Genomic DNA, 11700 nt, shown 5'->3' on the forward strand with positions numbered 1-11700 from the left:
AGTCGCTTTTTGTGGGCTCGTGTCCATCTGCTTATAAGTGAGGAGTCTGCCGGGACATCAGTCACACATCCACCCAGGCGGAGGACATACCGGTGCGCGGCGCTCATCCAAAACCAGCAGCGATGCCTCACTCCTTGTTCCACCTGTGCGTCCTGGGACTCCTCGCCATCTCATCCGCCTGTTACATCCAGAACTGCCCCCGTGGAGGGAAACGAGCGCTCCCGGAGACTGGGATCAGACAGGTGAGGACCATTGGCGTTTCTGCCTTCTTCTGTGTTATCATCCTTTTTGACTTTTCCTTTTTTTTCTGTGGAAATCTAGGATTGGAAACTTCCAAAGCTGCATTTGAGCCTATTCAAATGGCATTTAAGTAACTGGGTGAAATAAGGAAAATGCAAGTATGAAATATGAGTAATTGCACAATAATAATGAGATCAGATTTGATATAATTGGTTTAATGGTTTGGGTTCAGATGTGTAAAGAACAACCCAATAACCCCTCAAATCTGGTAAGGACCATAATTAAAGTAAATTATGAAAGCAATAATGAAGGAGCACAGAAAAACTTTAAATTTCAGGAGCATACAATTAGATGAACATATTTACTTTAAAGTGGTGTGTATATATAATAAACATCTGTATTGTATCTTATAAAGGAAACCACAACTTTCGGTATGATGCATCTCAGGTGTTTTTATATTCTTTTTATTCTCATGACATCCGATATAGAAGCAAGTTGATAAGAAATATACACAAACATATAGTGAAGTGAGGTAAATGTGTAACAGAAATCATGCAACCATTTCCAGTATTTAAGATGCAGGTCCCACTTCCAATGCTGTTCGAATATGAGAGGGAAGAGTGAAAGTAGTGTCCGTTAGAATGGATAATAAATAATGAATCTGATTTAATGCTGAAATTGATTCCATTCTCCTCCAGTGCATGTCGTGTGGCCCCGGAGACAGGGGCCACTGCTTCGGCCCCAGTATCTGCTGCGGGGAGGGCCTCGGCTGCCTGCTGGGCTCCCCGGAAACGGCTCACTGCGTGGAGGAGAACTACCTGCTCACCCCCTGTCTTGCAGGAGGGAGACCCTGTGGATCTGAGGGAGGACACTGCGCTGCTTCGGGACTCTGCTGTGACTCAGGTACAATCCGGTTTCACGTTTTGTCGCGTTCAGAGTTACTAAATCCGATATGGCATGAATTGTATTTTGGGCACAGCTTGAATAACGTCCTGTCCTCGTTCTCAGAGAGCTGTGCGGTGGACCCTGACTGCCTGGGGGAGATCGAGGCCTCAGATCCGGCCCGCGGCTCCGCAGGGAGCTCTGCTGCAGAGTTGCTGCTGCGCCTCCTGCATGTGGCCACCAGAGGGCAGACTGAGCACTGATACTGTGTTCTCTGTGGAGGCTCCTCTGGCTCTCGGGGCCCTGCAACAGAAGGAAGATCATCCCTGTTCCACCACAAGCCTTGAGATTTGAACCTTGCACCAATGATATGCTAAGTCAAATTGTGTTCTGTCTTAACCCCTGCTGCCATGATATTTCACGGAAAGAGAACTACTTTCACTTCAGTAATTGGCTATTTTCATCCACATCCTGATGGAGAGGGAAACTGCTTATACAAAGTAGATGTCAAGTTTGTTCCAGCCTTAGAAATGTATATACTAATGCACATAATGTAAACACAACTGTATTCTGTATGAGAGGATAAAACACACCTCAGAGCTCCATTTTAAATAAGAATTATAGCAGAAAACACTGTAAATAAGTCAGAGATCAGAGATTACAGACATCCACGTAAAACAGCTGAATGTTGATGCTAAAGCAGTTCCTTCTTGTGTAGTAGACATGTTATTGTATATTGAAAATAGGAGAAACAATACAGAATGTATCAATACCAAAAACAAAATCCTCCTGCTGTCTGATTTCATTATTCCCACGCTCAAAATAATTACACCCTTAACTGACAATTCGCTGACAATAATTGTTTATTTTCTCATTTTTCTCATCTGCTGATGTGTGCGTTTGTGAAACAAAGTGAGTGAAAGGAGTTGATAATTACCCAACGTGGAGAGCTCCTTAATAAGTCAGTAGATAATGTAACTTGACACCACACATATCTCGGCTGTGCATCAACACGTCCAGTTTGCGTAAATGAAACAAAGAGGATTCTAATAGTCACATTTCTTTGTGTGCGATGATTGAAAGCTGATGTGTCTGCCAGATCCACAGTTCACGATCCAGCTGGAACAGGATGCAGCACCTCCCACATTTTGACTTCGACCTGTTTTGACTAATTTAATACCTGTGTGGCATATCGGAAGAGCTTGATCTTCATTTTTTTTATTTCTGGTAAATCTGACTGATGCATCTTGTGATTCCTTTTACCGTCAAAAGCCTTCAATGCCCCTGGTCATTGTTGCCTCCCTGATGCACATTGTAAATGAATATAGATTTACGTGATCCCACGGTGCATTCAAATAGATAATGTGTCGACTAAATCAACTTAAAGTAGCGGCACGGTACATTATTTGAGGCCCTAAATGATTTTTTTGTTAATGTTAAGTTCTGCTTGAATTCCTATTCATGTACACCTTGAAATTATTAATTTGCAAAAAAGCAGAGTAACTGATCAGACACTTTGAAATACAGTCAGTTAAGCCAAACCAGACCACAGAGGCTTCTTTTTAAAGAACAAACAACATTTGCTGTTGCATGCTCAAAAAACGAAACGCAACCCAAACACCTTATAGACTCTGCATCTGTTGTTTCTTTTACTGCCACCACATGTCCAACTTTCCCAAACACCCAAGCAGTCAGTCTGTCAATATTGCTTTCAGAAGAAATTCCCCCGGGCAACTGAGTTCACCATCCCCAATAATTATATTGTCTGGTTTGCACGCTCAGTTGAATTGCACAAATTGCGACAGAGGTTTGCAAACCGCACCCGAGCACACCGTGAATGTGAGAGTTGGTCTCCGCCGCTGAGCTGCAGTCGACGGATCCATATCGCAGCACGGATTGTCATCACAAACCTTCATTCATCAATACTGGCTATCTTTTGCTCCACAATGTTGCCAAATGTCTGATTTTCTTTGTCCTCGCCTGTTAATAATGTTTCGAGCGCGAGGTCATAGATCACAGTCTTTAAAGGTAGTATTCCTTTTTACTCTGACCTTTGACCTTTGATTTTAATTCCGTGTCCTATTGGTCTCCATTGTTTAAGCTACGTATCCTCTACCTTTCGTGCCTCTGGGTGTGGCATTAGCCGAGCTTTCGTTGTGAATAAATCGATTATTAAAGACCATGTTAAAAGAGTGATGAAGTGGTTATTAAACGTGTCGGGGCTCGTCTGAGCGCAGCAAACCTGAACCACACGCCCCTCCAGTGCCAGCAGTTTGAACAAAGAGTCGTGTCGAAAAGGAAAGTAACATTTGATTTTCATAAGGACCTCAAACTTGTCGTGTTTTAATGACTTAATCATCGCTGTTTTGTGTTGAGCAACCTGTTCCATTGGGAAAGATGCTGGACGGTTTGAGAACATGTTGCCTCTGCCTGAGGTTGGGTGTGTGTGCACACCGGTATGTGTGTGTGTGGGTAGATGTGTGTGTGTGGGCGTGCATGTGTGTGTGTGTGTGTTCAGTGCCAGTATTTATAGAGCAAAGAAAGAATCTGTTTCATCATTTTCTTCATCATCATGGAGCTGAAAGTTGCGTTTGTGATTGTCTGCCTCTGTGCTTTGGCCATCACCTCAACTGAAGGTAAGAACATCATCATGACGATGTTAAAACCAAGACAGCGCTTGTTTCGGGTCAGTTTTCATCTGACTTAAATAAGTCAGAGATGTTTAGATTCATGGGGGGAAGTAGAGGTGTCTGTGTGGTGCAAACATGATTACAACTGTAAAGGGTTTTAAACAGTTATTGAGTTGCAGATTTTTGTTCACATTAACCTAGAAAGTTTAAATGTGCATACGTTGCAGGAAGAGCAGACAATGTATTTTTGTTATGTTTTTTTCTTCCGTGCTGCTTTTCAGTTTTAAAAACCTTTTTTTAATTTAATTTCATTTGCTATTTTCTTTGAAAGTCAACCAAAGCCAAAGTCAAACCCAAGCCCCAAATATTATATTGTGCTCTTGAGAAGAAGGTAAACTCCTGAAATTGTTAAATGGTAATAAACAGTTTTTTTGTGGGGATTTAAGTTGACTGTGTGGCGCCGATAGCACAAAGAAACAATCCATATGTCTAGAACAAATCTAAGAATCCATTTTTCAATTACCATATTCTATTATTCTATGTTCTTTTCTTTCCAGCATTCTTATAACGTATCTTAATCCCACATTGCAGCTGGCATCCCAAAATGCTGCATCAAAACAAAGCGGGACATCCCTGCCCAAATGCTGCGGAAGGTTCAAGGATGGAGCATGCAGCACAGCAGCGGCGCCTGTGACATCCCTGCACTGATGTGAGTGGTGCAGATCAACAATGAGCCACCTGATAACGATTTTGTAACAACGTCTTCTTCTTTTTTTGGGGCTATCATATGAAACTTTTTCTCCGCTTGTGGGTCCACAGACTGCAAATAAAGGACAGGAAGAAGCCCGTATGTGCTCATCCCAAAGTGAAGAGAGCCCTGATCCTCCTGCAGCGGCGGATGAAACAGAACAAGCAGAAAGCATCTTACTGAGACGTCGCGCTTTACTGCAGTTGGTGTTTCAAGAGCTTGTGTCATATACAGAAAGCCCTTATGGAGCCTTCTTTTTCTGGTTTATGATCATTTAGAGGTCCTTGTACTTTGATTTTTGAATTACTATTCTCTATAATTCTACCCTGCAACATTTCAGAGGGAATTACATTTATTGAACAGCTATAGTTACTTTTCAAAGCAAGATTTTAAATACAAAACATCTGATCAGTTCATAAAATCTGTTGCAGTGTTATGGATTAAACTACCCAACAGTACGTGAAGCGATTAAAACCAGCTCCACTTCGACTGCCACAACATTAAAGTACAGCTTACATGTTAACGATAATCGATAATTATGATCCACTAATAACTGAAAGGGGCCGTTCTGCAATATGGGTACTTTTTACTGTGAGTGTATTTCCTTGCTAATACTTGTGTACTCTTACTTTTGTAAAACATTTGGAGTTTTACTTATAATGGGATAGTTTTTATAGTTTGGTAAATAATGTGAATACTACGTCTACCTTTGCATCTAGACAATCATTGTATAAAAAAATCAATCTCTGAAAAATGTGACTTAATAAATGTATTATTTTTCTTTTATGTTATTCATATTTGTGTCCACGGATGTATCGTTGATGATTGTCAGGCAATAGTCAAACTATGAAGAGAGATATACGTTTTAGATACAATGCTGCTCTTGGCAAAGTCATAACTTAGTCATAACAAGCACTAAGAGCTTTCAAAAATCACAGATAGAGACTATATATATATCTGAGGAATCTATAAATACTGTAACTCAACATGAAAATGTCACTCCAGATCAATTTAGAAATTCAAATAAATTGGACTTATACTGTCCTTGTTGTCCTCTGAGAGACAAAACCCTGACCCCGCTCCCTCCCATGTCCTGACTACTGACACAGAGAAGGCTGTAAAACGTCATTGTGTGAGTTCATGCATGTGATTTATTTGGTTTCATTCCAAAGTGAGTGATCCTCTTAAAACAAAACAGTGACACTCCTGTAGCTCCTGTTATTGCTACTGAGTGGCTTTTTAATGAACCCAGCAGTCAAACTCAACGTTTAAATCGTCATAAAAATGCTGATGGTGCGTTAAGTATTCTGCAGCACGTTCAATGCAGAAAACTGAGGGATTCATTTCGCTTATTTTGCGTACAAAAACAAGCAAACGGTCTGGCAGCGACTCAGTGTGCAGCACATTTCAAGCTTGGCATCTGACGCAGCGGTAATATTGTGCAGTGTTCCATCTTTCAGTCAGTATAAACCCGATTGTGAGTCCTACTGCTGCCACACTGATACAGTGTATCTCTGTCATTTTGGACTTATCGAAATCAGAAAGTGGACAGTGTGAAAGTCAGGTGAAATATATGTTCATGACATGAATTCAAAGTGAACCATACTCCCCCGGTTCTCAATATTGAGCTGTTAATCCGGCAAAGATCCAAGTTCTCAGGCTTTTATGATTGTAAATTACTCATCCCTTTAAAATGGCAGAAAAGCCCCTCCAGCTAATTACAGTAATCTCCCCTTTGACTCACTCAGGCTCTGAAACAAGCATACTTTCTCATATGTGTCTACTCAAGTCAGAACAGGTTTCTCCCGTGCTGGTAGCCTTTAATGTGAAGACATTTACCAAAGAGCTCTCATCTATCACCAAACCAATAAAAGTTGAGTTTCCTTCATCGGAGTCCTCAAATCCAAACTGTTTGAAAGCCGATCAGCTGTACAACATCAGCAACAGTGTAGGATTATGGTGTCACAACCTACCGTTAGACACAGACAAAAACATGTGACAGCTGTGCAAGGTTGAACTCCTGCTGGCAGCATATCTGTTGTGGTAGAAGTCTCCAGGCTTTGATTTATCAGCACTCAAACTGTCAGCAAAGTTTGGCTCCGACTCATCTCGCCTCCAAGGGGCAATATGTTGAAAAGCTGATCAGAGAAGGATTCTTTTTTTTGTTGGATGATAAAACAAGACCAAAAAAAAAAATTAATTATCGTTTATCATTCCAATGTGTGGTGGAAAACGAGGAGAGAAATAGATGGCTCTAAGCGAGCGAGAATATGACGGAGCAGACTTGCATAAATAATCAAACTGCTGAAAGCTGACGGAGAAAGTCGTGCATGAGGCCTCTCTGTCAAATATTCTTTTCCACTCGACTGATGCAACAGCGCCTTCTCGTGGAGACACTGTCAGCAAATAGAGATTGAAGCTGTGCACAGTGTTGCACTTTATAACAACACTTTATTCACGTTGACTTCTGACTCCTCAGGTTTGCCGATCCGTGTACGTTTTGAGATTTATTCATATTTACCTGTGCCTTTGTTAATTATCTAGGGCAGGGGTGGCCAACCCGCGGCTCCCGAGCCGTATGCGGCTCTTTGCCCGGTTTCATGCGGCTCTTATGTTCATATCGAAGTTTGTATTTGTGTTTTTTTAATGTGCGTGTTCGCTTCGCTTGAGTTAAATACGGTATTTTCGTCAAACGCGCATGCGCGGCCACAGATTACGTTCCTCGTCGACCCATTTAACGCCAAGACGGACTGTTTGAAAGCCCCGCTAGTCACAGATGAGGATGCGGCTGAGTTGGAGATGATCGATCTTTGTGAGGAGGACCAACTCAAACCTGCTTTAAGGGACGGGACCATTGAGTTCTGGAAAAGTGTGCCAATGAAAAAATACCCCAATGTCAAACGGGCTGCGCTTAAGATACTGTCAATGTTTGGGTCAACATACGTCTGCGAGTCTGTTTTCTACCCTGAAACACGTGAAATCAAAGCATCGATCTGTTCTGACTGACACCCATGTGAAAGAATTGCTTCGAGTGGCAACAACGGAATACAAGCCAGATTTGAAGAGGATTGTTCAAGGCAAGGAATGCCAGAAGTCCCACTAAGTAACATGCATAGTAAAAGAAAAACACTATTGTAAATTATTATATTTTTGTTTGTGGACTTGGTTGAACTGAGAGTTTGTCTGTGTGAGACAGTGCACACAATGTTCATTGTTGAAAATGACTGGCCTGTGAGTCAATTTCTGTCATTATCATGTTGGTGTGTGACATTTACAATAAATCTGGCTGTATGTGTGTGTGTGAGGAAGGGATAGGGTGATGTTCATGTGTGCCCATGTGTATGATGTGGCTCTTTGCGTAACACAGTAAAAAATGTGGCTCTTGGTCTTTGACTGGTTGGCCACCCCTGATCTAGGGTATTGATACAGATGTATTTAATGCTGATTAATTCATCTGATATTTGATGTTTATGGTTAATTTGCAACCTAGTTATATACATCATGTATTTACTTACATTATATTGTGATTACATTCCTGTAATTGACTTGTACTGAGGATGGATTCAGTCCTCTCTCTGACCACGAAAGCTTCACTGATAACTCAAAGAAAGAGCCTCTTTTTTCTCCGCTGACGAGCAGGAGATGATCATGAACACATACGAGGAATTCAAGACCATTATCCTGGCGAAATCTAACACCGCCACCGCTGCGAGGGCTAGACAAGAAGGATGGCAAAATATCACAGACAAGTTAAATGCGTAAGTGTTGGGAACATGTATAGGCTAATTTTAAGTGCCTCATCACCCCAATCAATCAGATTATCTTTAAATGTGCCTGCTGGCAGTAGGCTTAATGGAATGCATCATCGAATGAGATCTTGCTAGCCAAAATAATTATCTCAACTCTTTCAGAATAAGTAGATAAAAACAAGCCCAAAGAGTATCTAATTGATACGAATTAATAAATACTTGTGAGGATATATGTACTGTATGCGCTTATGTATCATGTACTATATATGTCTATATACATGTATGTGTAGATATCAGTGGCGGGCCGTCAGGGTTAGCAAAGCCTTCTCTGCTGGCCTAGACAGAATCACAAAGTTATAGCTATTTTATAATTTAATAATTTTTCATAAATACACTACATGTATTATAATTTTTTTTTCCCATTATCTTATTTTCTCATTGCACAGCTACTGTCTTCCTCAGTTGCTCTGCTTCCAGTGCAGCTTGTTTTAATTAAGTAGAGCTTTTATCCAATCAGATTTCACCCCTGTGTCTCTAGGTGAATCCCTTTGCAGTTTAAGTGAATGGGGACGATATTGTTGATTGTCATATGTTCAACCAATCAGATCTTTAGTTTGACATGTTGGGCGTATTCTTTGACGTGCCAGAGCCTTCTAGCTGGCTTAGCCGTACGTGATTGGTCAGTGGGCTAGCCTGACATGTTGGGCGGTGACAATCCCAATATCTGCTGCCTCTGTGGAGCGGACATTTTCAGCCCTCAAACGCGGATTTTCGTTTGGTTTTATATGTGATAGGAAATATTGTTACGTCCTATGTTGCGCTGGGGACACATTTAGCCGGTGCACAGCAACAAGAAGACGCGCAAAGCGGCAGCGGTCTATATACTCCGCGCAAAGTGTTAAAGTTAAAGTGTTAAAGTTAAGTTTAAGTTTTTAAGTGATCTACTTTAGAAGATTCACATGTTTTCAAGTTGACTCATTTTCTCTCTCGGTGTTGACAGATGAATAAATCCATCAGTAACAAGAACTATGGAGTCGTGTATTTCCTGGAGGGAGTGATATGAGAGTTACTACTCTGTTAATTTGTCTATCGTGTCGTTTTCATGATATGGGTAATATTGTTCCCTCTGATATGAATAATATTTGAATGGCTCGTGCTCCTGAGTGTGTGGCGGAATGCGTGTTTTAGCTGAATTGATTTTGACTATATGCATTGTTCGTTAATGCCGCCGCATCCCGTCATGCGGGTATTCAGGTCTTGTAAATAAATGATTCCTTGTCGGCAGAATCGATAGCGCTCATACAGGAAGTTGTGGTGGAAATTAAAGTATTTCCTTGATGAGAAATCAAAAAGTATCTTTAAGCTTTCTGTCTTTTAAGTATTTATTACAAGATAAAGATATAGAAAAATTATAAAAGCATACAAACAAATAAAACAAAATGAAATAGATCTAACGAGCTCAAACAGCTCAAATGTGCACTTACAATTTACCAGAATAAATCACATTAAAACACAGAATATCAACGCAAGATTAAGCACAAATTCATAGGTTTGCTATCAGCTGAAGCAATTTGAAAGCGTCTGTTCACCCCGAAGAACGGACAGAGACTCTGAATTCTCCACAAAGGACCTTCCCATTTAAGCACATCTGAGGGACGTGTTTTACTGCAGCAGGAAGCTGCCTGTCAATCAAACTCCAGTCAGTCAGTCTCCTGGTGTCTGAGGGATGTTTACCTTAAGACGAATGACCCATCTGTTTCCCATATGTTACCCCACATGCGAGAAGCTGCCCCCCACAGTGGTTCCCAGAAGACACAGGAAACCCCTTCTCAGTTGCCCGCAGGCCAAAGTTCAATCTAGATAGAAAACACATGTTCATCGATCGGAGTGAAATTAGAAGAAGCAATACACATAAGAACTTATTAACAATTTTCCCTCGATAGAAGTCATCATGATGTGATAACGTATCTTGGCGATGTCGAAGAACTCTCTCCCTATAAAACGCTAATCTAACTAATATCCTCCTTCATCAATGGGATCTCTGAGGAAGGGAGCTGACATTTTTTTCCGGGGGAGTGGCAAGCTTATCCAGCTCACTTAAGTTCAAGTTCAGGTTTATGGATGTGTTGCTATGGTGATTTTGCCAAACTTGCTTCGTGGAACCGAAAAGCCTGACTTATGTAATCTTATCCTGAAAATTATCCCGCTAACTCAGTTAGCCAGGTACGAGGAACGGGGCCCTGGTTAGAGGTTGACGATGATGGTGCAGTGATGATATAGTAATGAAGGTAAAAATGAGAAGCACAGGTGGTGCTATGACTGGGTGCTAACTGAAGCAAGATCCACTGAAGGCTGTTTAATAAGAATAAACCAAATGTCTCTTTATTTTTCAACTGTCATTATTTATTGCCTCTTGATCAACACATGCTCACGCTTCCATGTAGGTATGTTTGGTTCTGAAATTACATAAAAATAACCAGTAAATACATGAACCATGAATTAACCATGAACATCACATATCAGATGAAATAAACAGCATTAAATACACCTGTATCAATAACATTGACAAGTAGCAAAGACACAGGTAAATATAACAAAATCTATGGTTTAAATACACTGATACTGCCATCTACTGGTAGAAATGGTAAACACTTTTACTCTGTGTCTCATTTTACAGTCTATGCTCTGCCTTCACTCAAGGACCAGAATACCGTGAAAAATAAATATCAGTGCTAACAGCAACAACTCTGCACACACACATTGTCTTTGATCAAACTATATTACGAACTGTATTGCATTAAACAATGCACTGGTTAATAAAAAAGTTGATTCTTGTTATATACATGGATGAATATTAAACCACCTGTAGTGAACTACTGTTGTTAACATACTCCCATCGGACCAGATTTATTATTTATATTCATGAATTTATTGTCCTTCTAATATTACCCGGTATGTGATTGCATAATGGACTGTAAATAAGAATTGCTTTCATACGGTCATTCTATTGCCTTGACTTTTATTTTGAAATATTCTTACTTCTGGGTCACCTGTCTTCAAAAGCAAAAACAAAATAGAAATTTACAAAAACTAAAATCGGCTCGTTATTGGACTTTGGTTCTTTAGACAACTAAAACGGGGAAACGCTGCATGATGCACATTCTGGCTTCTTATATTTTGAGCGTTTTTTTAAGGGTGGTTGCAAGTACATTTTATTAACTTGAGAACAAAATGTCAACATGTATCACAGGTCCCTACTTGTATTGCTCAGATATACACTTAATTAAAGACAATGCATTCCTGCAGAATACTGGTGGGGCCTTTGTTTCAAAATCAACCAAAACTGGACAAATGCTTGTAATTGTAGGATAGACACTGGACAAGCTAGCAGTATATTTAATAACGTATTTAAATAAAGTGTCTACATGGACACGAGTGAGCATCGAGATCT

General features: G+C 40.5%; 2 protein-coding genes across 2 annotated transcripts; both read left to right on the forward strand.

The window, feature by feature from the left end:
- Positions 1 to 101: 101 nt before the first annotated feature.
- avp (arginine vasopressin) lies at positions 102 to 1385 on the forward strand (the record flags this gene model as incomplete). The annotated part of the gene is made up of 3 exons (XM_079161685.1): positions 102 to 242; positions 939 to 1143; positions 1249 to 1385. The coding sequence occupies exons 1-3, from the start codon at positions 123 to 125 to the stop codon at positions 1383 to 1385; spliced, it is 462 nt and encodes a 153-aa protein (XP_079017811.1). The 5' UTR covers positions 102 to 122.
- A 2221-nt stretch (positions 1386 to 3606) lies between these two features.
- Positions 3607 to 5295, forward strand: ccl27a (chemokine (C-C motif) ligand 27a). Its single transcript, XM_079162146.1, has 3 exons — positions 3607 to 3758; positions 4344 to 4461; positions 4572 to 5295. The coding sequence occupies exons 1-3, from the start codon at positions 3695 to 3697 to the stop codon at positions 4681 to 4683; spliced, it is 294 nt and encodes a 97-aa protein (XP_079018272.1). The 5' UTR covers positions 3607 to 3694; the 3' UTR covers positions 4684 to 5295.
- The last annotated feature ends 6405 nt before the right edge of the window (positions 5296 to 11700 follow it).

This window comes from Pholis gunnellus (assembly GCF_910591455.1).
Source record: "Pholis gunnellus genome assembly, chromosome: 6".
In the NCBI taxonomy this organism is placed as follows: domain Eukaryota; kingdom Metazoa; phylum Chordata; class Actinopteri; order Perciformes; family Pholidae; genus Pholis; species Pholis gunnellus.

Coding starts and splice junctions, on each gene's coding strand:
- ccl27a (XM_079162146.1), top strand. CDS start 3,695: ATGGAGCTGAAAGTTGCGTTTGTGATTGTCTGCCTCTGTGCTTTGGCC. Junction 3,759..4,343: donor GGCCATCACCTCAACTGAAG/GTAAGAACATCA, acceptor CCCACATTGCAG/CTGGCATCCCAAAATGCTGC. Junction 4,462..4,571: donor TGTGACATCCCTGCACTGAT/GTGAGTGGTGCA, acceptor GTGGGTCCACAG/ACTGCAAATAAAGGACAGGA.